Raw genomic sequence first — 25,688 nt, 5'->3', positions numbered from 1 at the left:
TCTTTCTCGTTCTTCAGTTCAAATCACATCCCTTTCGCGCCCTCTGCCCTCTCGCGCGAGTTTCCGGGGTCCCTACATTTCCTAGCAACGCTCCGGCTCCTTGGATACGAGCTAGAGGAAGCTCACTCACTGTGGCGGACGGACAACAACAACGTCAACAACATGGAACCCCCAGAGGTAGCTAATGTTCATAACTTTAACTTTATTTCTGGTGTGGGAATTATGTGCGGTTCGCTTTCCCCCGGAGAAATATGGCTAACGTTTAACATTACCCACGCTGGTCGTTGCATCGTTTTAAACAGCGTGCTAACTGCTAACCGCTTACTAGGTTGTTAGCCAATTTATCGGCTGGCCACAGACGCTTAACCCGACGTTGCTTCTTTTAAAACGTAATTGTTAGACAAAATGTGCGTTCCCATGGTCCGTCAAGACGATAGCATAAAGGACTAGCGGCTACTCTGTTGCAAATAGCATTTTATGCAGTTTATACAAAGCGTAGCTAGTCCTGTCTCTCACCAAGCTAACCGACAGTAACCTGTGGCGCTCAACGCTAATTAGCTTACTTTTTGCTATGCTTGCCATAGTAACTTATGGGCAACTGTAACCATTGCTACTTTGATGACAAAACTGACAGCATTAAAGAGGCCAGAGATAATATGCAGTGCCGCAGCCAGATGAACTGCTTAATTGTTCACAAACTGCGCTGATAAAGATAAACCGCAGTTCCATTTCAAGCTGAAACTAACAATTCGCTAAGGATATGACAAATACATACAGTATATACTATTATGTGTGTGACAAATACTGCTAATATGCATTCATTTCTAATATGCATTCATTTCTAAATGGCTGTACATTAATTTTCGTTTGTGAGTCAGTCGTTTCAAGGATAAAGCCCTTACTCATGAAGTGTTTACGTTATTTTGTCTGCTATCATGTCCAAACAATTGAGATTATATTAGTCACAGTTGAGATTATATTAGTCACAGGAATGTTTTAGATAGATAGTCAAGTACATTTTATTTATATAGCCCAATATCACAAATCCCAAATTGGCTTCAAGAAGGGAAGAATACACCAACATAGTAAATGTACAGTATGGACAATGGAGACGACAAATTATCGATGAATTATGCTACATGAAGAACGTCTATCTAGAAAAATGTAGTACTTTAATAATTCCTAAAGGGGAATTGCAGTTTTTATAGCAGTCATCTCTCAGAAATCACAAAACAAATTAAGTAGGTAGGATCTGAAATTCACTTTAAAAAGCCAAATAATATACAGTAAGAAAACATCATAAGTAAATAAATAATAAATTAGGACCATAATCTTTAACTCTGATAAAAATATTGAATATATACTTTACAAAGATGGTGTCCCGTAATATACTTACCCCCAGAAAAGTTGTTTAGCCCGGTGGCAAATGTCTTTTTGTGACGAGGGCCCTGCTGGGGCCAGTCCTAGACTGATGGCTGCATTAATGTAGAGCCTTTGATAACAGAATCATAGGCAGGATCGCAAAAGTTAGTTAAAAAAAGCTATAAAACAGATTCCATAGAGCTCTACATTAAGTCAGTGCTGAAAGCTAACTGGAGATTTGAAACTATAGCTTCCATCCACACGTTTTTATCCGAATTACGTGATTTCGATAGAATTTCATAAATATCGACTCAAAGGAAATACGTTCAGTCCCATCGGATTTTCTCTTGATCGATATAAGGCTTATGCGATAAACGCTGATGGAAACGTTATTTGCCGAATAAATTAATGAATTACTATTAAGTTTTAGGTCATTTTATGGTTGCAACCCGCCACAAAACGAAGTTGTTTTAGTTCATTTCCGTCCAGTATTTCCGCTCCGTTTGCACACATGACGGGTGTCAACAAAGACAGATGTAAGCGGACGAACGAGGAGACGAGAGACTTTTTGAATTTAATTTACGAGCAAAATATAACGGCTATTTTAGATAGCAAAAATCTAAGAAATGCCATAATTTATCAGGAACTCGCGAAGGAAATGACCAACAAAGGTTACAACAAGCCGTGGGACGTCCTCCGGAGTAAATGGAAGGCGCTCGAACAGCGATACATGTCTCAAAAAAGAGAGTTGTCTCGCAGCGGCGCCGGAGGGAAAATAAAAGGCAAGTTCCATCTTTTTGATGAGCTGGATCAGATCCTCAGCCAAAGGCCCATCGGAGCTTCCTTGGCTTCTTATATTAACAAAAACTACTTTTGTCTAGCAAAACTTTGTTCGCAAATGTTTGCTTGAATGTTGTGCGATTCAGTGCGAAAATGAATGGAAACACCTTAAAATGTCTCAAATCAATTTACCAATTTAATCGCAAAACAGCATGTGACGTCATTACGCACAGGTTTTTATTTGCTTTAAAGCTGTTGGATGGAAACACACTTTTTTTTTTTACCCAACTTCAGATCATTCGACTAACAAGTGGATGGAAACTTAGCTTATGACTACGTCTAAGTTTCCAACCCAGCTGCCCCACTGTAACCATAGTTTAAACGTCTTAAAAATACATTAATTATTCCCAATGGCTTAGGCCTGGTGGGGGTAGCAATTAAGGCCCTGTGGGCCACCAGGCTTGTAGCAATACAATGGGGGAAACATTAGAACAAGTCCAGTATATAATGCTGCAAGGTGCATGATTCTCCTTGGTTTAAACAGAATTAACTTTACATTGAACACTTTATTATGTAAACTCAGAAATATGGCTGCTATATAATATTCTAGAGTGAAGAGGTTGCATAACAGATTCAGAGGATATTGTGATACGATTGTGATAAATGTAATAAATAAATGCACAAATCCAAAGGAGCAGCTTTGCAGTTTGTTATGAACCTGAGGTGCAGAGGAGACTCGTTATACAAAGTGATGGCAGCTGTGAGGAATTATTTCCTGGTCCTGTTGTGTTCCTTGTGACAAAGAAGCTGAATGAGTGGCTAAAGGTGCTCTGCTGTTTGACCAGCAGGTTGTGTGAGACAATTTTCGGAATGGATTGCAGCAGCATGCTCCTCTCCACTACCAACGCAGTTGTTGTTTTAAGCCTCTAAAGACATTTCCTGATGTTTTTGGTTATACAGCCATGTAAAAATGGCACAAGAGGACAACAGTAATTTACTTTGTTTGATGATTTGGTTCACAGAGGGTGGTGGGATCTTCTCAGGTGCCAGGTGATGAAGATGCGATTCAGTCTGTTGGACATGCATCCAGAAATCAACTAGAAGCTCAAAGTTCCAGTCAGGACCAGCGGCAGCCCAGGCTGGAAACACATGGCTGGGAGCTTCAACAGGGGCGCTCTTTTCAGCAAGGTATGTATGTTGAATACAACAATGAATTTCTATCTCAGCTCTTTTTTTGTCATAAAGTTGATTTAGGATAGGAGGTGATTGAGAACAAAACGTGTTTATTATAAATCAGTTTTGTCTAATAAAAAAATGGTCTCATGATATCTGTGCTGGTTTGGAAAAATCACATTTCAAGTCTAGTTTATAATTCATAACATTGGATCTCATGACAATGCGAAGTTGAAGGCAGTAATGCATACATTAAGTTTGCAGGATTTATAAATCAGTTGTAAGTTGTAAACTTGTTTACAATGCCTGTGAATAACCTTCAGCATTTTCTGTATTATCAGAATTTCAGGACAGTAACCTGTCTCCAGCCCTTTCATTGTTGCCTGTAAACTTCACTGAATATTCTTTATTCCAACAAAGTGACAATGAATTTGCCCTTTTAAGGTAAAGAAAAAATTAAAAGTCAATTATTGGTTCTGTGGACATAGTTTTCTACAACATGTCATACGAATGTTCAGAAGTTTCTAATTTTCTTTACTTTTTAAAGGGCGTACCCTGACCTTTCCATGGCATCGGAGAGGTTTCACGTTCCACCCCAGGATCGCACTACTCAGGCCTCTGAACGTGGCTCACTGTCCCAGCACCCTTTGGCCCAGGCAACCATCATGTCTGAAGAAGAAGTAAGCAGCTGCTGCTCTCTGTCCCAGCACAGTTTGTCACTAATAAACGAAGGCGGACGAGAGGAAACTGTTCACTCCCCAGTGATTGCCACCACTGACAGACAGGGAGTATCATCCGGAGATGACACGGGTAGCAGAGAGAAGGACTTAGAGACACTTACTGACCCTCCAGATAAGCCAGTAGGAGAGGCTGACGAAGATGAGGCATTCTTTCTGAGTAAGAATATTCCTGCCCAGCATCTTCTGGATCTCCTTCAGAAAGATATTGGCATGGCAAGCAGCAGTAGTAGTGCTTTTTCCTCTGCCTCTAAGACCTCTGTGAAGGCTGCTGCATCCTTTCCCGGAGAATCTAAAAGCACTCAAGTTTGCAAACCAGGCATTGACCAAAGCATGGTTAGAAGAGAAGGTCCTCCAGGAGAAGTTTCTCCCTCCCAGCAGCACACGCAACAAGCCAACAGAGATTTATACCCCGACCAATCTCAAACCTTGTCGTCGGAGGTCTGCAACATCACCACGGGATCCCGTAGTACTAAACCCGACGACAGTAGTGAAGTGTTGCACAGAGAGCTGCTGTCTGAGGTAGAGAGGCGCAGCAACCGTGAAGCTGAATCTAAAAACCAACAGCGGAAAAGTCCTACGCCACCCGGTCAATCTCTCACACCATATCCCACGGGGATGCCTGAAGGCAAGCCAAGTGTGACCAGAACAAATTTGGGTGGCCTACAATTGACAGGACCGTTTTCAGCAGGCGTTGAACGGGGTCACAGAGAGCAGGAACTCTGGTTCTCAGGGAACCAAACAGGGATTGATGGGTCCTACCTGGGTTTCCTTCCACAGTCTCAATCCACTCCGGGGTTTTTCAAGGCCCCACCTAAATCAAGTGTCAAGCCTAAATTAGGACAACTCTCTGACATAGAATCGCATAAAGAGAGCTCGTATCAGTCAAACACAGGGATCTTCCCACAGCCAGCTGTTCCTGCAGCTGATGTCCATCGCCCAGACACAGCAAATCGGAGCCAAGAAGCAGCCACCTCTGCAAAAGTCCAGTCTCTCCCAAGTCTCAACTATATGCAGAAAGTGGACGCTTGGAGGGCAAATCAGAGTTCAGGCAAGACGTCACTGTTTGATAGCTTGGCACTGCAAGGTTTTTCTGGCATCTCTCCTAAAAAGAAAGCTTACGATGCAGTGTCTGACTCCCTTAATCACATCCTGAGTCAGCAGGCGGAACGTTTACAACAGCCTGTTGTTTCAAGCGCTGCCGATCAGGATTTCACACAGAGCTCCTCCACGGCTCCTTCTGGCTCTTCTACAAGAAGAGGGGAGGCGGTAGGTGGTACTCCTATCGATAAAGATAACACTGGCTCTGCAACAAGACCCTCTGCCTCAACCTTTGGCAGGTCACAGTCCCACTCCTCTCTTAGCACCATTGTCAGGTCGGTCCAGAAAGATCAGCAGAAAAAAAGACCTGGAGAAAAGGGGAACAGTCAGACTCGGGACGATGTCCATCATCAGCCAAACGCCCCAGTTCAACCGTCGCCTCGCGTGAGCCTAAGCCAGTTCAGTGATGTGTCACTTGATCACGATTTGACACTCTTAAGTTCCCAAGATAGTTACAACAGCGGAATTAAGTTAGGAGCTTCCATCGGAGCTTCTTCTGTTGTAAGCCTAGAAGTTGATAACTATGCCCCGTACTGGACTTCAAAACAATCAACACCACCACCTCTGCCCAAACCGCGAGAGCTCAACATTGAAGAACGAATCCCGGTAATTGAAAGACGGAAATATTATATTTGAAAACAAGCATACGTCTTTAAAATATTTCGAAGAACTGGAAACTTGAATAATTGTTAATGCAGATTCAGTTTCAGCATAGAATAAATGCATTTAGCAGTTCATTATAATTAGCATGCACATTGTGAGGAATTTGGGTAAAAGTACCATAAACGTGTAGATTTGTATTCCTGCTTCTGATATTTTCTGTATTTATTTTTCCTGCAGTTGTATCTCCATAACCTGGGCATTGACCAGTCACCCTCAACGATCTTAACTCCATTTGTACCCAGAGGCCCAATCAGAGAGCCGGAATTCTCTCCCACTGACCTCTGTACAATTAAAGGATCTATTGGAACCCCAACCAAGAGCACCCAACCATCTGAAGGTACCTTTTTAAAAGTGATGTTTTAAACTGAAAATATAATATTCGAAGAGTAACATTTTTAATGGGCCATTTAAAAAGTCCAACCAGTCGGTGGGCTGAGAATCAAAGTCTAGGAGATGTTTGTATATACGTATTACAGGGTACAAAAAGTTAAAGCCTATTTTATACCAAGTGTAAAGCCAAGTTTTATTTTCTTTGAAGAGGAATTTAATTAAAAAGATTGTTTTAGTTTCGATCACTGTTAAATCAGTTAGTTTTTTTTTTTTTTTTTTTTTTTTTTTGTTAGCGCTGTCAAACAATTTTTTTTTTATCGCCAAATTTCTATAGTTAATTGCATGTTTTATCACATGAATAGAATTTGTATTTTGCGTTCAGAATATATTAACAATGGAAAGCAATTCTTACCAGTATCTTGATTGGGAATCAAATTAATGCAAAGAAAGTTACTTTATGAAGTTTACTTTAAGATTTGTAATTGTTTATTATTTATTTACTGTAAACAGAAGACAAAATTGTAAATCTGTCATTCTTGCACAATTCCTCCAAGCACCTAACCTAACTGAGATGTAACACTTTACTTATACAGTACAAACAAAATGGTCCAAAACCAGATGCCACAGCAGGACATTTGTAACATTTTACATTTTTCAAATGAGGAATGTAACAATTCTCCTGGACAGAAAAGAGGGTGGACAATGTCCCAAATGACAAAAAAATGATACAAACAACACAGTCCTAAAACCGTATGCTGATATACATCGTCGATATAGTGTGCAGTAACTCCTATGTAAATAATTCTGATTACTCACTGACGTCCAGTGATCACTAGTTAATGAAACAGCGTTTGCACTTTGCAGCAGTTCCAGTTGGTCTGCTTTCTCCGTGGAGCACAGGCTGTGTGTGCGTGAAACTACCGTCCCCCTCGACAACTTTTTAAAAGTAAACTTTCCATTCAGAATCTTATTGGCATCCATTTCGGCGTCTCTCGCTCGCCATCCACTCAAAACGTAACGTTAGCCTACTACTCTTTGGCCGGCTCGCAAGCCCAAACAAGTGTGTGCAGCGTGCCTGTTTTTTTTTTCCGGTCTAGCTAGATCCGGTGTGGTGGTGTAGTTTTTCTAACGTTACTAGTTGTTGCAACAGCATGTGAAAACTACAAAGTTTGCTAGGCCAAAAAGAACGTTAATCTCGCGATTAAAACTCAACTGAATCAACTGCTAATTGGTAAATGTATCTTTTTACCTATAATGAACCTACAGTATGTGGTAGATAAAAAAAAAAAAAATAAAGAGCTCTCATGTTGTATTGTATTTTCAGGTGATAGTCCCCATAAAGGACAGTTTTCCAGATCCAGCATTCTGTCAGTGGACTCCAGTATATCCATACCGTTGAGCCTGGACAGTCTTGGTCCAGGTGCTACTGTCCCAGAGCGGACCAGGCGGGCTTTTCCTTCATCAGATACAGAAGTTATCCAGAATAAACGCAGACCGACGCCCTCTTCCCTCCCTGAAAAAGACACTTCTCCTTCCACTCAGCAACAGCACATGGACCGCTGCTTAACTAGCAGCCAGCATACCATCCAGCTAGTAGATCGTTTTGGCTCTGACCCCTCGTTAGCTACCAGGGCTAGGTGTGGGGAAAGAGACTTGGATTCACCCTTGCAAACTAGCCGGAGTTTGGAGGAGCAATGCGCCGAAGACTCTACGGTTAGCTCCGAGGCCTTGTTGGAGATCCGTCAACTACTCTCTCAGGCGGGGAATGTGCTATCTGCTGGGTCTTCTGGGGGTTTCTTAGCTTCCCCTGCACCATCCAGTCTGCTCGCTGATGACATATTCCTCTCACTGAAGACAAAAACCTCCAAACTCCAGGACTCCTCATTCTCCTGTTCTAATGAGGATCCCAAAACTCGATCCTCCCTACTATGCGCTAGGTCCTCATCCGACTCCATGCTGACCTCAGAGAAAGTGAGAGAAAGCTCTATTGGCCGAGAGAGTACGACCTCATCGCGGCAACATAATTATTCATCCACACAAGCTCTTGTTCCCGCACCAGCCAAAGGTGCACACAAAAGGCCGCAAGAAAGCACCGCTAGTAGAGGTGCAGGGTCAGCCCTTGTCGTCTCCCAATCAGCTCGACGTGCAGAGCCCGAAGGCTGCAGCGCAGCTCCCCCCAACAACACAGTCCCACCGCAGCCACCAGTCATTGTGCCTTTACCAGTTTCGAGTACACAAATGTTCACCTCTACTCCTACTGACATAGTGGGTGTCGCAGAGGAGGAAAAACGGACTACTCTGGAAGGTCCTGTACAGAGCAGCTCCTCCTCGCCCGTCCTAGAGGACACTGATCAGGAACTGATGAGCGATGGGAGTAGCGAGGGCTCGCTGGCAGTCAGAGTTGCCAAGTTACTGCAGAGTGAATCTCCGGCCACCATGGTGTCCAGTACACCCAGCATCACTGAGCAGGAGGAGAGCAAAGCCAGAGGTAAGTGGATTCACATGTTGTTAAAATGTTAAGTTTTCATGGTGTTTTTCACCAAACATCCAAATAAACTCTTCAAACTAACAAATGATCGTGCCCGAATACACTATCATCTGCTTTTCTATTTTGCAGAGTGGATTAAACTGAAGATATCAGGACAGCAGTGTGAACCTCTGGAGTTGGACAAAGAAGACCGAAAGCGGATTGAAGAGATCAAGAGAGAGCTGCTGTTAAAATACCCTATAAAGGTGAATCACTGATGAAGAGCTCTTTCTCATTACAGTCATAATTATAAAAGCTTAGTTTGTGCTTAATTTACTTAAACTTACTACATTTATAAAGTACTGAAAATGTATAACAAATAGTTTGTCACAGATTTCCTTTTTTAAATCATGTAAATATTGATAAACAAAATGTTTTGTCATTTTGATGTCTGCCTCCAATCTCTGGACAGTACAGGTCTCATACTAAAGGTAACTGGTGTGTTGCAGGCATGGTGTGTTAACAGATGCATGTTACACTTTGGAAAATTTCCAAATTTGTTTCCAGTTATGATGCCAGTGCAATTTTCAAGGAGTTTGGATCTTTGTGGTGGATAAATTAATTCACAGGATAACCTAAACTAGGATCCCTTTGCCTGGTCTCACCGTTTGACACATACCTTGTTTTTTGCTTCTCCTTTCAGAGTCAGGGGAGCACAGATGCAGAGAGCAGTACAGCATCCAGTATTCGAGTCCAAACTGTGCAGGATGCGTCTTGGCAAGCAGCATTATCGAAGGCAGCGAATGTCTCTAACAACTGGCCATCCCAGCCTCTGCAGGGCCTCCGCACAGATCTCTCGGACTCCAGCGCGCAGCTTCAAAAACCTCTTTGCCCAGATCTACAGGCTCAGATATGTGAGATTGCTGCCAGGGAAGGGGTAACCCTCCCTAAGAAAAACCTTCAGGCCCTCACATCTATTACCATTGCCACCCGCAGGCGGTCCACCTCCCCCTCTCCCTCCACGTCTCCTGCACCTCCTCTCAGTCCAGCGCCAGGGCTGCTCCACCTGGCCGAGCTCTCAACAGAAGCAGCTGAGCTTTCTAACGCTAACGGGCAGCTTCCCCATACCGTGGCTGAAGAAGAGGCGACCAGAGAGCCAGCATCAGCGTTTGAACCAAGCAGTAGTCTCGACACCAGAAACCAAAATCTGACTTCTACGTCAGCACCAGTGAAACCGAAGAGGCAAGACGCTGTAGGAGGCCAGTTTGATGAACCTGCCCCACCCTCACAGGGTTTAGGTAGAGAGGATGTGAATGCTAAGGAGGACGACATCCAATTGTTCACGGGAGACGATGAGTTATCTGTCCAGAACAGCTCTTGTTCTGGTGTTGGTCACGAAGCTGAGCAGGCCGCAGGTTCCTCCACATCGGAATCCCCAGCCAGGACGGGTCACGTCTCACACGTCCATCTCACGCTGTCCCCCAAAGCCACTGATCGCACCTCTTCCACTGCTGTCCACCCCAGTCGTGCTGTTGCTGTTACAGGGTTGCTACGTAAAGAATTTCCCCCTCTCAGACACACCTCTTCTGCTGCCAGCAGTCCGGACGAAGGTGTCGGTTTGTCCAGTCCACCAGAGTGGTACGACATCAGAGAGCCAATAAGACACCAGGTGCCTAAAAGACCCGAGACCTCCACCCTGTTCAAAACCCCTGTGCCTCAGGGACGGATGACCCTCCCATCCACACAATCCTCTACACCATGTCACAGAGTTGTGTCACAAAGAACCTTAACCACTGAAACACCAGGTAAGCCTATTATTAATGTACTGCCGGTATATCTAAAGACCTATCATGTTATTTTTAGATCCGTAACAGGAGAGTTTTGTAGTTCTATAATACAGTACCCAACCCTTCACTATGTAGTTGATCACATTATACATGAGGGCAGAGTTTTAAACTAGATGACGGATGAAAACGTACTTTGTAAGCGTACTTGCGTTTTGTAACGTTTGCTAGCACGAGGCTACATATTCTGATGCTGCATTCTTAGCTAAATTAGATCATAAGAAATGAATGTCAACATGGCTTTATCCTTAATTATCTGTTGTAGGTAAAGATGATTGTATGTTCCTTCTGACCTTACAGCAGTGCCTGTTCTGTTACCTTATAAACCCTGTGGCAGTGAGGAGCTCTTCTACATCCCTCAAACTGAAACCGACATCTCCTCTACCAACCCTTCTGACACCACCATGGAGAGCTCCCATACGGGTACATTTGTCTCAAATATTTTATTGTGCAATGTAGATCACATGAAACATTGGTTGTACTCCAAGATTTCTACCACATTACAATTTGTAGGGTTGCCCACTGAAAGTCAGTCTGACTGTATGAAAATGTGATGACAAAGCCATTAAAATATGGGGAAGCTCACCTGGTTGTTTTGTGGGCCTAAAATGCCCACAAAACAATCTTAAAAATGGGGGTCTTGCAGGTAAAACATGAGGCTGATATAGTTTAGAATGGGGGCGGCGGGTGTTAAGGTTAGGATAGCCGATTGGTCAGGGGATAAGACCTGAACAAATCGGGTTACGTTACCTTGCGTAAGCATGGACGCCGCCTGGCCAATAGTAGGGATTGAAGGGTGGGTCTTGGCGTAGGAATCGTCATTTCAAATCATTGACATATATAAAAGTTTCAAAGCCGGGAAAAAGAGCTCTACGCAGCGAACGGATGTGCTGGGCGTTTTGAAAAAGTTTTTTTTATATCAAAAATATGGGTTTCAACCAAATTGCAGAAAATTATCATGGATGCACGGATATGTTTTATGGGTTCCATACAACGTTGTTATATGCAGGTAACATGAATGATAACTTATATTCAATTTTATAGCATTTGGGGAGAAAAAAAAAATTAAATGGTTTTAAAACCGTATCCTGACTAAACGTTAACATACACCAGTCTGTGACCCACTCAACATCATCTGATCTTAACTGTTAGTCAAAATAATTAATTTCTGCTTGTTTACCAAAAGAATAGGTATAATGTTCAAGGAAGACACCATACGACAGCAGCGGTAAGAAAGTGCTTGCTAGTCACAAAGCTTCGGTCCGTGCACTCTGTAATATGAGTACGTTACCGGCAACGACTGCTACTGTTGCGACTGTTCCTTTACTGACCGACCGTGATACAAACAATACGCGTGTGCACGTTCATAGCGGAACACGATTTGTCATTAACGATGGCCACTGTAAAAGCTATCTGAAGCCCAAACTGTCTTGACAAAGCTGTCTGTTTGGAATCAGCATGGCCGTTATATAAACATAACGGCCTGGTCACAGAGTTTAGACGTCTAGCTATATGAAAAGATAAACAATGCCACGTTTTTAATAAATGTAAATAAAGCAGCTAATATCAACATGGACAAAATCATGAATGTACTTATTTGCTTTTTTGATGATGACCTGGCCAAAGTAGGAAAGTTTACTTTTCACAATGATTCATTGTAGGATTATGATATTGCAATATGTGAATCTACATTGACTCTTGATTGATCCAAAATGTTTTAGTTTTTAAAAATTGACTTTTATTATTGTAATGTCAGGACTAACTGTTTTTCCAGTCAAATTAACTTTAATGAGCGCATATTGAAATATTACACTGTTGGTTGGCAAAAAATACATCTCAAAATGCATCAGATTGATGCTTTAAAATATGGAGGGGTAATATCCTTCTCACCTTTTTCACTCCTGACCCATTTTTATGCCTGAACAGTACTATTACACATCTTATAAAGAACGCATGCTGAGTATGCAGGTTAACAGTCTGGCAGATGCGTTCAGTAAGCCTTCTAAATGACCACACAGTTAAATGAAAACATCTCAAAGAAAAACAAACCGTATATAGCTTTCCTAAAAGGATAGCTATGAAGTTTATCGAATTAGAAATGAAGCAACTATTTAAATTCAGAGAATTGAATTGTCAGTTGTATCTGTGATAAATGAGGAGGCTGTGCTCTCATTTTCCCTGTGCCTGTATGGGTAGCAGCTGGTCTATTGTAACCTACACCAGGCAGTGCATTAATTATACATGTTCAGGGGCTGAGTGAGACAAAGGCTGAGCTGGGCCGAGAGAGAGAGAGAGACTGAGAGAGACTGAGAGAGAGAGAGACTCAATTTTCTTAAACATCTTCTGTTCATTACTAGCTGAAAAAGAAGGATTTTGGCATTGTTTTTTGCAGCAGTGTTATTTGTGTTATCTCAAATTCGGACAATCTCGGTCTAACCTTTTCTGAGTAGCACTCATCATGAGATAACAAGCCACTTTGGAATTCTGACCAGGCTCAGACGACGCTGTGCCCCCACGCTTCAGCAGCGAGGTCCTCGGGCACCGAGACACAGGGTTGGACCGCAGAGTCACCGTCAGACACTCGGAGGGCATCTACAGCAAGAGGCTGAAAACGGCCACCTTCAAAATGCACGAGCCCGGACACAGAGGTGAGCTCAACATACAGAAAAATAGCATTCATACTCATTAAGTTATATTGTGTCAAATTCATGTGTGAAACAAGTATCATCTGTCCATAAATTACAAATAAAACCCATTAATAGTTAATTTTTACAAATATATGTCACTCTGGTTAAATAGACTCAATATAATAACACACGTACACTAATTGTACTGAGGTGAAAGGGACATTGTTGAACTGTTTGGCAATGCATATGTTTTTTTTGGCAGTAGACAGTAACTATGAGAAGTTAGAAATATTTGATCATTTTATTTAATTTAAAAATGTCAAATTTGGCATTTTTATTAAATTGTTTTTGGTTTGCTTTTAAAAGCAGTAGTGTGTGTGCTTTTGTTTACACAGAGCTTTGCTTAGTTCTGTAGTTTTTTTTTTTTCTTCTTCTAACCCTTCTGTCTGTCACATGAGGCAGTGGATAATACATATATTGTTTGTATGATTCTAATTCAATCTCAACATCTGTTCTCTCTCTCTCTCTCTCTCTCTCTCTCTCTCTCTCTCTCTCTCTCTCTCTCTCTCTCTCTCTCTCTCTCTCTCTCTCTCTCTCTCTCGTGTCTCGTAGGTGCCTCTATATCAGCAGATGGACCTTTGCAAACAAGTGTGACTCAAGCTCCAAAGCAGTTTTCTCAGGTATCGGCTGCCTTTACCAGAGTGCCTTTATCAAGCAACCAAGGAGCCTCCAAGAGAGACCAGGGGACCAGCCCGATGCAGTTCCCCAGTTACGATCAACCAAAGCCGAGCCGTGTGAGATTTCACGTGGACTTGGCCTATGACGAGGCGAGCCATCACCTGGACCAAAGCCCTGTTCCTCAGACGGGAGAGGAACACGACCAGGAGAAGAGGGACTCTGGCATCCATCACCCCACTTCTGAGCAGAGCAGCAGCACTCTGGACCAGCTGTGGAAGAGGTTCTGCGATCAGTGGAGCCTGGAGCAGTCCCAACCCACCAGTGACAGAGAGGCATCACTGCTGGAGCGGCTAGAACGCCTGTCCCGTCTTATTAATAACACAAGGGGCACTTACGTGTCAGAACTACAAGAAGAAAATCGGGCCCGGAGCCTACAGGGAGATGAAACTTCTCAACCTACAGACGAGGACAGCCGTGATTCCTCCGTCTCGAGCTTCTCTCGAGGCTCCTCCCAGAGTCGGCACCTCTGTCCCGCAGACAGAGACGAGCCTGAGACCTTATCCACCACGTCCAGCTCAGTGTCCACAGTGGACACAGCGCGGCTGATCCGAGCCTTCGGCGCCCACAGAGTCCAGAACCTGAAAACGAGCTTGAGCCTCAGTAAACTGTACAGCACCATCAACAAGCAGAAGGAAGGGAGGGAGCAGCGGAGAGGAAGAAACAAAGAGCTGCCTTACCTCATCATGCTGTCAGAGACAACCGGTACTGATGAATCCATAGTAAGTGCATATGCATGTTATTGCCCTCATTGTAAGGTAAAGCTAATTTTGTGTGTGTGAGTGAACACTTGGAGAGCCATGGAAAATGGAGACTCAAGAAAATCTGTTTTACTTAAAATATAACTGCAAAATTTGGAAACAAAACTTTTTACCAGAATTGAGAATTTTAAAATTTACCAGTATGATATCTCGATCCCAAAATATGCCTGCTGCTTTGAGTGGCAGAATATCACCAAAGAAGAACTTGAAGATCATCAAAGGTCTTTGAATTTCATGTTTGGCTGTGGAATTCTGAATAAATCCTACGTAGGTTGCAGAGGTGTATCGGCACCTAACAAAACTTTTTCACCAGACCTTTTTTGATTTGTAAGGAAATGGCACGGGTGTCACATAACATTACCGTCGGCTCTGTTGTATTGAATTGTCCCAATTAACCGTGACAGTACGCATTATACCCGGACCCTGAAACTGAACCAGCTATATGGAATTCAGTCAATTTTCTATTCCCACGTGTCTTTTCTTACTGCGACAGGTCAACATACGTTCTGTGAAAAATACCTTTTTGTAGGAGCACAGAACAAAATAACACAAAGTGGCATAATCGCACGTATTGAACAGCTCTAAATGTTTGATGTCATTTTATTGGTGTTCAGGTTGCTGCTGATTCTGCATCAACCAGCACTTACACCCTTCCGTCACACAGCGGTCCCTCCAGGACTCTGGCAGCCAAGAAGAGTGTTAAACTGGTCAGCAGAAGCATCCAGGCAGGTCAGTGCTGCTAAAGAAGTCACTCGGTTTGCTAAAGTAATTTGGTTAAATTTTGGTTTACCAACAATGAGAGTCTACATCCTAACAAAATTAGGGCTACAAACAACTCACAAGCTGCAACTCCATTCAAAAAGATATATATTTATTTTTTTTTTTGCTGTTGTGAATACCTGTTGTCTAGTCCTCCAATATACATAAACATAATTTCCCCAAAAAAAAAATTCTATATTTGGGCAAATGATGTACTTTGAGTTTGCTTGTGTTCTACATTTGCTACAAAGTTGTGAGCATTTATGATGTTGACCTGTTACTTTTCCTCATGAACAGTTGTGTGAACTTTTTATTTGCAAAAAGCAAATGATTATTGGAGTTACTACTCTCTTATTGGTAAGACTGAAAAATGAGGCAAATCATCTGTTTTATTTATAGGATGGAAGAAATCTTTTATTTATAGGAGACAATGGACATCAAAATATTTTAACATCAGTGTAAATGTGCCAGCGTTGGCTCAACTGCTTATCTGTAACCTAAAAAAAAAAGCAGTACATTGACAAATAGGTTTAAAGTTGCAATTCTTTAAGATTCTTTACACGGTTTTCTTTTTTTGCTCAGGCGACCTGGAGATTGTCAGTAACGGGACTCGACGTCACACCAGAGATGTTGGAACCACGTTCCCTTCGCCTGGTGAAGCCAGAACTTCCAGGCAGATTTCATCCTTCTCATCCAACTTAGAGAAGGGAAGAGGGTGGAGGAGCCCCGCTAAGAGTCAGGGCTTACAAAAGCAGAGAAGGAGCAAGAGAAGCCCGCCAAAGACCTACCCTAAAGGTACGTTGACTATAAATAAAGCGGTCTGTGCTTTTTGCATGTAAAGAGTATATTGTTTTATACCAGAGTAAAACTTAATATCTTTATTGATTTAGCTGGTTTAAATTTCCCTGGTCCTTTCCAGGTGTTTCATGGTTCATCTCTGCTGACAACCTGAGGTCTGAAGTGCGGAAAGAGAACCAGCCAGAGGAAGAGGAGTTGTTGTGGAGGCAGAGCACTGCCTGGTTTGAACCATACAGCAGAATCAATCCACGGAGAGAACCCCTCCGACCGAGACAAGTCCACGAAGACAGAAACAAACACGACAAACCCGATTTAGATCCAACGACCAAAACTATGTCCTCTGGTTTGGCACGGATCTCTCTCCAGGTTGGTTTGTCTTTTACTTTACAAAACTTTGCCTAATAGACTCTTCCTTAGGACACACGTTTATGTGTGAGAGATGGAAGTGTTGTTTGCAGTGGGAAACTATATTTTAGGTTCCTCCACAGGCTTGGCTTTTTATTAAAATTGCAGATGACTAATCTTAAAATAAAAAAAATAAAAACAGCAGAAATGCTTGGAAGGATTGAAGCCCCTGAAAATTTGACTTTAAATGTTTAGTATTTCCCTATAACATTAAGTATTTATGACAAAATCAACTAAGTAAAAAATTATAACTTCAGTCCTAAAACTTCCTCTTCATCAGGACCGTACGGGTGTGATCAAATCAGATTTGACATTGGCCAAACCACTTGCTGAATTGGTCCACGGAAGTATGTGCCATCACCTTTCCCTAACTGATCCCTAAGCTCTCGTGTGAAACATTCAAAACCTCTAACTTTGGCCGAAAATTGTGCGAAGAGAGAACTTTTCAGGGCCTTAAGATAAAATGTTTGGAGTCAGTTTTTGTGTTTACTGTAAGACGTTTCAAAACGACAGTTAATGAGTCCTTTAAAATCTCTTTACTATTGACCCTTTTTTTTTTTTTAAACATTGATGTTCCTTTTCAATTCTGCAGGAGGCTCTGGAGATGCATCGTCCAGAGTTCATCTCTGAGTCCAGGCGTAGGGTGAAGCGCATGGCTCTGCAGGCGCAGGAGAGGAAGCTACAGGCCAATTTCTGCAGAGAGAGAGATGAACTCTTCAGCTGGCTCGGAGGACCACGGAGGCCCGCAGGTACTCGACAACACCAGGAGAGATGTGCGATTGTAACATCAAACCTACTTGAGACTGTAGATCTGTTTTTAGTGTGCGTAGCCCCCTTAACGGACTAATGTTCTGTCTGACGGCAACATCTTATTTATTCTGCTTAGTTTTATTTAGTCGCTATATGGTGCAGTGTTTCAAAACTAAGTACAAAACTCCCAACTGATCATATGTGTAAATCATTCAATCTTGCATTCAAAGCAACAGATTCTCCTTTCATTTGGCTTGTAAACCTTTTCACTGAAAGACCAATGTTTCAAAGAAAAGTTTCTGTTGAAATAAGAGTACATTTGTGAAGTCACCTAAACATATCAAAGTGCAATTGTTTCAGTTATTGTTACAATCACTTAGTCAAAGACCAAACAATGTAAGATACAGGTTTCAAAATTACCCTTTGGAGTGCTAAAGATGAGCTTTTCGCTTCACTGTTTTCACATGACTGTAAAAAACACTGTTACAGAACTGAAATTTTTTTTCTGTAGTACACACCACTAATCTGCATCAATTCAGTCTTCTGGATTTGGCCTTAAGTACTCGTCCACATCACGATGTATGTTTTCATGGTTCACCTTGGGGAAAAACCTTCTGGAATGTTGAGTCCAAGCCTGACATCGGTCAGTGAAGTACCACAGGGTTAGAAAAAAAAAAACTAATACAGTCCTGTACATGCATTCTAAAGCCCACTATTTCTGTATTTGTGTGTTTGACTGATTACTTTTTTTTTTTTTTTTTCTGTTAAGGAACTGCTCTGCTCAGGAGGGCTGTTCCCAGGAAGGAGATGCTACTGAGATCCAAACAGTAAGCTTTTGATTCATTTAAAAAAAACAATGAATTGGAAGGATTAATTACGACAATAGTAGCAATACTAAAGACAATCTAGGTTGTTTTTTTTTTCTCTTTTTACCACAAGTGTAAAGGAATTAAATGGTACTTTACACACAATATTACCATTTGACCTGATTGAATTTGAATGGTTAAAAGCAAGTAATGCATTTTTACATTATGACATGGCTAGGAGTACAGTAATAAATGATGTAGAATCTCCTAAAACATCCTGACCATTTTAAACTACAGTTGTATTAAATGTTTAGGCAGTATAACTCAACCCTGTTTCTTCTTAAGGATTTATGAGACTCTCCCAGAGGTGCACAGGAGGAGAGAGGAGGAAAGAAGAAAAGCAGAGTATCGATCTTACCGGCTTAACGCTCAACTCTACAACAAGGTACGACACAAACTGCTGTTATTAATCTCTGTCTCTGTCTATATATCCATCCTGTTCTTCTGTCTTTCAGAGAATCACCAACCATGTCCTGGGCAGAAGAACAGCCTGGCAGTGACACTTTTACTGTAGAGGAAATCAGCAATGGTAAATCCATTGTTTTGTTTTTTTCCCTAATCTTAATAACAGAAGTACATCGATCGATGAATTAGTAAAATGCAAGAAATAGAAACCAAAATGTTTGGAAATTATTGTTTTCCCTTTTGAGAAAGAAGTCTATCTATCTATCTATCTATCATTATGTACTCATTCCATACACTCAAATGTGTTTTTAATGTAAGGAATAAACCTGATTCTTCAGTTTTGCCACATTCCATGCTTTGATTGAACACAAAACACAGCATCTTAATGTCTTTAATTGATCGGTTGAGCAGGAAGCCACGCAAGGGAAAAGGTTAGACAAGATTCAGTACATCAGCTACACATAAATAAGATGTCTGTACATACACTATGCCAATTAATTATAAAACTTCAAGTTAGGACAATACTGTGTAAATATAGTCAACAAATCAGCATGGATTGAAGAACTAAGCCTTTTTTTAAAATGTGCTATGGCAAACAAACTATTCTTTGGCAAAGATGTAGTTTTGCTTTAACAAACCAAACGTGCTCTCTGCAGGTTTAAGGCTCAGACTAAGTTTGAAACGGCAACAGGAATCTCAGCAGAACAAGGGTAACTTTACTTCGAGCATGACGGAAACACCATATTGTAATAAATACTGCATAATGCTTCAGCTGAGTTTTTAAATAAACATGAAAAATCTGCTAAATTGTATCTGCATTTTACACTGTAAATCCCTTAAGGTTAATCAGTGTTTTTGATCTGTGCAGTCCACAAGGTTTTAATCAAACCACGGCGCACAATACAAAATCCTTAACTCTGTAGTTTGCTTACATGTAAACTTCATTGCAAAATTAAAGTGTTACATCCTACTCAAATGAATGTGCAGGACTTGTTATATGTGCAAAAGTGTCTTTGATCAAACCACAGTAAAATGCTCACTACGTCAAATGGACAAAGCTATTTTCAGTATCATTTCTGAATCACAAGCCTTTCCCTTTAGACAGGTTATAAAAATGGAACACCGGATTTAAAAAAAAAAAGTCATGATCCTAATACTGTAACAATGTTCTGGCCTAATATGAACCACACCAGGGCCAAAGAGGAGTTTGATAAATATTCTACACAACAACATCAGTGAATCTGGGCAGCGTGCAGTAGTGCAATTGCAAGTATCTCTACTGTTTCTGGCCATAAAACAAAATTTCAACGAGCAAGATGGAGCTTTAAGTTACAGTATGCAGGGCTGTAGTTGAGAGCGCAGCAGTCTAACATGGGTCCTTTTTGGAAAAAGTTGAATTTGAGACCACTATAAAAAACTAAAGTAGTGATTATTTTAATTAACAATTCATTGCCTAATTGTTGTGATAAAATGATAGACAACAGTGGATTCCCATAATTTACCAGATTGCTTGTTTCGGTTTGACAAACTCAAAGATATTCAGTTTACTGTCAAATATGACAAAAAGAACCAACAAGTTATCAGTAAATCATTGATTGGAAAAATGGCTAAATTCAAAATTGTTTTGAATTAATTTTCTGTAGACTTATAATTTAAGCTCTAAATGGCTGGGAGCAAGAAGAGGCAGCGTCCGAACAAAGTTCTAGATATCCAAAGTCAATTTTGAGATGAAACTGGTCTCAAACCACAGCCCTGACCGACACAGATCAACTTGCTTTTTAAATCGGATCGTTTCCTGCAGGTTGTAATCTCTCCACTCGTGACCTAAAATACCTTCTTGTTTGGAAGCGCATGTTGTGGTGGTGGTGTTGTGTTGGTGCAGCAGGCAGGATGGCAGGGCAGGTGAAGTTTAGGTCCGCAGCAGACTGTGAACTCTCTGCAGCTGAGACTGGGATAGGACGAGCCGGTGGACCTGCTCCTGACCGCGGGTACACGGCACCATGACCCGACCCACCAGCACCGTGTCGCCCTGCTTCTCCTCCTTTGCCTAAAGACAGAAAAGGGGTCGGTGGGGTAAGATCCCTTTCGATTCGGCCTTCCAGACTCTGTTCTTTGAGACGTCCAACTGTGCTTTCTTAATAAAAGAAAATAGCAAGTATAGTAGTGACTTATTGTTTTTCTTCTTTTGTGAAATTAAACAACCATAGGTAGTGTCTTTTTATTGAAACAAAACCTACCCAATAGTGTAAACTGTTTCTCTGCAGAACTAAAAGCAAGTATGGATCTGAGAAAAGAATTTATGCTAAATACTGGACTTCAAAATAAATATAATTTGAACTAAAGCCTTAGCATTAAGTAAACCTGGTTTAATAATTGACTAAATTAATTTTAGTTTATTAGTATAGTTAACATTTTAGAGCCATTACTTTTTGGAAAAAAGTGAATTTAATCAATTGAAATTATCAGCAGAATGCGATAATGATTTGCTCAGGAGGAAAAAAAACTATAAAAAGGTCTGGTTTACCCTTATTGTAGAAGACAAATCTAATCTGACTAAATAATTTCACTAATTCATTAAAGTTAGTAAATAAAAAGATTTACCGAGGTTACCAATTGTCAAAAACAGTGTTGGTTATGAGATGGTAAAGCTCATTCAGCCTCCTATGAACCCCAGGAGTGGAACCGGTGATCTTTGACTGGTAACGTGGCCGCAGATCTTACCTTAACAAACGAGGTCGAAGGGAACGTCGCAAAATCAGACGAGACTCGAGCTCCAGGTTGCTGGTGGACGACGTGCTCCGCTACTTCGTCCTGACAGGGTGTACACAGAAATGGGAGCTCGCACTTGTACTGTTTGAATGACTGTTTTACATAATTTTATATTTATTTAGTAGTTTGCATGGTTACCTTCAGTCTGCCCAGCGTGTCACTCAGGGACTGTAATCTAGCAGTCTGTTCCAGGAGCTGAGCGCTAGGTATCACTGCAGGACAAATAAAAACACATACCTGCTATTCATACAGGGACTAATATGTAACAGCAAGGTTGTATTGCTTCCCAACATGCAGATTTGTCTCGCTCCATCTGACTTTTTATTACTTTAATGAAAATTGGGAACAGTGTTATATTTAAATGTATTTCAATTCTTTATTTAGTGGGCGTGGGCATAGGCTATTCAATGTTTGGGGTCTATCTTAGCAGTGCAGAGCCATAGGAACATCACAGCTGATACGCACACCGTAATTGTTTGATTGCAAGTCGTATCATCAACGCAATATTAAATAATGCTATCGCACATAGCCGATCTTCATATCATGCAGGTAGGGTGCAAAATGTTAACATAAAAATGTGTCAGTAAATTCTAATTGTTTTATTACCTGATTATTGCATACTATTAGGCTATATTTTTTTTTGGCATACCATACTAGTGATGGTCAAATGAAGCGTCGCAAACCAGTGTCCTTACTTTCTGAGCTCACTAGATGGCGCTCTGTTCAAAAAAAGGTGAAATGAATGGCAATTCAATGAGTTTTCAAACCTTTTTTGAACCGAGAGCGCCATCTAGTGAGCTCAGAAAGTAAAGACACTGGTTTGCGAAGCTTCATTTGACCATCACTATACCATACTATGACTTTTGACATTATACTATAACTTTTTTTTTAACATACTATACAATGGCTTTTTATAATTTTTTTATCACTTTTTCAAAATATTATACTATGGCTTTTTGTCAAATATGCCAGGAGAGCAGTTGGGGTAGAGGGTAATTTGTGGCACATAGGGAAAAAGCTGGTTTAGGGTTCAATACCAGCGTAGAGATGGGTTAGAGAGGCTAGGTAGTGGAGAGAAGAGCCAAAAGTTTGACCTTTTTAACTTTAGTTTTTCAAAATTAAAACAGGTAAATCCTGCATTATGGGCACAATTTTGGCTCTTCATCTCCACCCAACACTCTCTTTCCTATCTACTCCCTCTCCCTCACCTAACCTCTCTACCCTACCTCCTAAAAGGGACAAAAAGACATTGAATAGTATGTCGAAAAACGTGATTAATAAAGCCGCAGTACGGTATTTCTAAAAAAGTCATGGTATACTATGTCGAAATAAAGTGAAAAAACAGCCATAGTATAGCATGTCGAAAAAAATTCTGAGGTGGATACTATTTTGAAGACATTAAGACACTACCTGGAGATTTCCCAGTGATGTCCACCACCTTGACGTTGGCGCTCATTTGCAGCAGAGTCTCCAGAAGCTGGTCGGTCTTGCGGTAGAGGGCGCTGGAGAGCACTTTAGGGCGACCCCCGTCTCTGGAGGGAAGTTTGGTCACGTGAAGAGGAGGCAGAGAGGCGAGCTGAGCGCGCATCTTTTCAGCCTACGAGGGAAAACGTGGACACGATAAATCCAGATGGAACAGCGGCAAGCTGGATCGTCAGTGATTGGGGGACCGAATGTGATGGCGGAGAGATGATTTGTACCTTCAGCCTGTTGTTGTCGTTCTTAAGGTGTTTGATGCAGAGTCTCTGAGCTTCAATCTGCTGAGTCAGCAGAGGAGAGTCGATCACCTGGACACCCGAACCGGAACTGACGCCCGACATCATGTTCACTGCGGGAGCGAAAGAGCAGATACACCCTATAAACACCTGACTGGACCCGAACCTTATTTATACATTTATAATGTTTGCTAAATATATGCATTCAGTAAACACTAACGGTAGTTTCCTGTCTTCTCCACATTTTAAATAGGGCTGCACAATATATACATATTTTTTAAAATCGTTATGATTGGCACAATAAACAATGTGAAAGGCTGCGACATATTGCCAAAGACGCTCCTATTTTTTGTGTTCGAAAAGAAAACTGCACTTTAAAATTTAACTGCCATACGTTATTTCCTCATATCGTTGGAAACTTTTTTTAGTGTGCGTTATATAGTACAGTGATGGAATGTAACTTATATGTAAGTATTTATGTTACTTCATAATTCTGGCCCACCGTTACTAGTTAAATATTGTACTTTTTATTCCATTCCATTCATCTGACAGCAGAGGAAATGTTTTATTTCTACACTGTAGAAGTTCTGCTTTTCCTTAAAGTGCTCATATTATGCTCATTTTCAGGTTCATATTTGTATTTAGAGGTTATATCAGAATAGGTTTACATGGTTTCATTTGCAGAAAACACCGTATATTTGTTTTACTACACATTGCTGCAGCTCCTCTTTGTGTGTTGAGCTCTCTGTTTTAGTTACAGAGTGAGGCATCTTTGTTGGGATTCGCACATGCGCAGTAGCTAGCTAAGGACTACTAGCCAGTCAGAAGCAGAGTATGAGGGCGTGCCACGCTAGCAGCTAGGCGAGCATTATAACGTGTGTTCCAAAGTGACCACGTTTGTCTCTGAAGTAAAGGCTGGACTACAACAGAGCTGTTTGGAGCAGTTGGTGAACAGTGTTTTCTGTTGGAGATGGTAAGTCCCTTAATTGGGTTGGACTTTGGGCTTTTTCACTTTGTAAACTATATAACCTGCACAAAAAAAGATATATAACACAATAAAGGAAAGGGAAAAGCATAATATGAGCACTTTAAGCAAAGAATGAATACTTTCACCACTGATTTTTAATGGTTTGAAAGTGATCAAACTGTCATTCAGTTTTTCTTTGGTGTAATTATCAATTATTACAGCAGACAGGTTTAGAAAAAAAAGTGTTCAGTACCTGTAAACTTGATCTTGGTGTGTAATTTACATACTGAGCAGAGTTGCAAAATATGGATTGAGACCAGGCATGCAGATGTAAATGCCAGAAGATGCAGATTCATAGAATAAATATCACCGTAATCACTATAACATACACATAAAACTTGTCAGTCATAATGGTTTAATAACAGGGGTTTTGCAGGCTTTTTAATACCACATGTCACACACAATTTAATGCCCGTTTCATAATCAAACTGTCCAGTATGAAAGTATGATGGAAAACCATTTGGGATGATAAGCCTAGATTATTTATTATATCCCTTTGTTCCGTACTTCACAATTACCACGAACCAGACCTGGATGAGCAGCAGAAAAAGTGATGGATTGATCGACTATTTAAAAAAGGTTATATGTATGTATGTATGTATGTATGTAAATAAGTGTGTCTCCCAAAAGCCCGCAATTGGATACATTTTATAAAATAAAATATTCAAGACATAAGTAAATTCAAGGCTTTTTTTTTGTTTTTGTTGAGGAAACCAAACTTTTTAGCGCTGCAGAAACCCTGTATAAAACATGCATGTACTATTTAACGTTCGTCACACCGTGCAAAATTAAAAGAAGAAAGATGCAGGATCAACAACAGATGCCAATACAAGCAGGTAGATACCTTTTTGTTCATCTGCAGAAGGTAAAGTAAGAGATTAAGAAGTAAGAAGAAGAAAAAAACGTACAAGGAAATAGAGCAGGTCATTGGTCGTTAAGGTCAAAAGAAGGAGACATAACCAGACGCGGGTCATTATTGTGTTTGTAAATACTTCTCAGGATTGATTTTTAGTTTAGTTAAATGAAGTTAATTGCTAAAAACAACACTGATATAACAAGTGTAGTAATATGGCTTGGGTGTGTTCAGCTTGTTGGTGGTAAATGTAGTTTTCCTGCCACTCACCTCCTGCCACTCCCGTGACGATGGAAGCGATTCCTGACGGCCCGGTTCCTCTCAGCCCGTCGACGGCCATCTTGGATTGGCTGTTGATTCGCTGCTTCAGCTCGGCCTTCTCCGACTCCAGCTGGTCGATGTCGGCCTGCAGAGCGTCCATCGTCTCCTCAAACTCCCTGCAGAGAGGGGGACAACATGGCACAGCTGTACACCTCTGTCACACACACACACACACACACACACACACACACACACACAACAGGACTTCCTGTCTGAATCTGCAGCCAGAGCTGGTTCTTACTTCTCCTTCTTCTTCAGCAGAGTCTGGGCATCGTCCAGTCGAGTCTGAATCTTTTCAACACGCTCGTCTGCGTCCTTGGACGAACTGTCCAGCTTCTTTTCCAGCAGGCTGAGACGGACGCTCGCCTCGCTCAGCTCCTCTCCCTGAAAACGCACAAAACAAAGGTTTTATGCAAATTTAAAAGATTTTTCATTGCTCT

At 41.3% G+C, this 25,688-nt stretch overlaps 2 protein-coding genes across 6 annotated transcripts in view; one reads left to right on the top strand and one right to left on the bottom strand.

The window, feature by feature from the left end:
- The first annotated feature begins 40 nt into the window (after nt 1-40).
- Nucleotides 41-19,373, top strand: alms1 (ALMS1 centrosome and basal body associated protein). Its single transcript, XM_028565029.1, has 18 exons — nt 41-177; nt 3,165-3,330; nt 3,657-3,759; nt 3,863-5,759; nt 5,994-6,153; nt 7,471-8,634; nt 8,764-8,879; nt 9,317-10,418; nt 10,758-10,880; nt 12,950-13,105; nt 13,697-14,541; nt 15,195-15,309; nt 15,922-16,134; nt 16,259-16,503; nt 17,135-17,291; nt 18,062-18,119; nt 18,444-18,543; nt 18,614-19,373. The coding sequence occupies exons 1-18, from the start codon at nt 163-165 to the stop codon at nt 18,656-18,658; spliced, it is 6,780 nt and encodes a 2,259-aa protein (XP_028420830.1). The 5' UTR covers nt 41-162; the 3' UTR covers nt 18,659-19,373.
- dctn1b (dynactin 1b) overlaps nt 18,897-25,688 on the bottom strand; it is a 55,503-nt gene continuing 48,711 nt past the window's right edge. For 4 of the 5 annotated variants that reach the window (XM_028565030.1, XM_028565033.1, XM_028565032.1 and 1 more), the window contains 8 exons: nt 25,490-25,632; nt 25,198-25,364; nt 24,919-24,930; nt 23,033-23,160; nt 22,743-22,929; nt 21,471-21,544; nt 21,285-21,374; nt 18,897-20,610 (listed from right to left, as the gene is read on the bottom strand). In XM_028565030.1, the coding sequence (XP_028420831.1) occupies nt 20,473-20,610; nt 21,285-21,374; nt 21,471-21,544; nt 22,743-22,929; nt 23,033-23,160; nt 24,919-24,930; nt 25,198-25,364; nt 25,490-25,632 (939 nt within the window). In that variant the 3' untranslated portion in view covers nt 18,897-20,472. The remainder of the gene's footprint in view (nt 20,611-21,284; nt 21,375-21,470; nt 21,545-22,742; nt 22,930-23,032; nt 23,161-24,918; nt 24,931-25,197; nt 25,365-25,489; nt 25,633-25,688) is intronic. The other variant, XM_028565031.1, reaches the window with a different exon arrangement.

Source organism: Perca flavescens, chromosome 20 (genome assembly GCF_004354835.1).
Source record: "Perca flavescens isolate YP-PL-M2 chromosome 20, PFLA_1.0, whole genome shotgun sequence".
NCBI classification, from domain to species: domain Eukaryota; kingdom Metazoa; phylum Chordata; class Actinopteri; order Perciformes; family Percidae; genus Perca; species Perca flavescens.
This window is presented reverse-complemented; position numbering and strand designations above follow the sequence as displayed.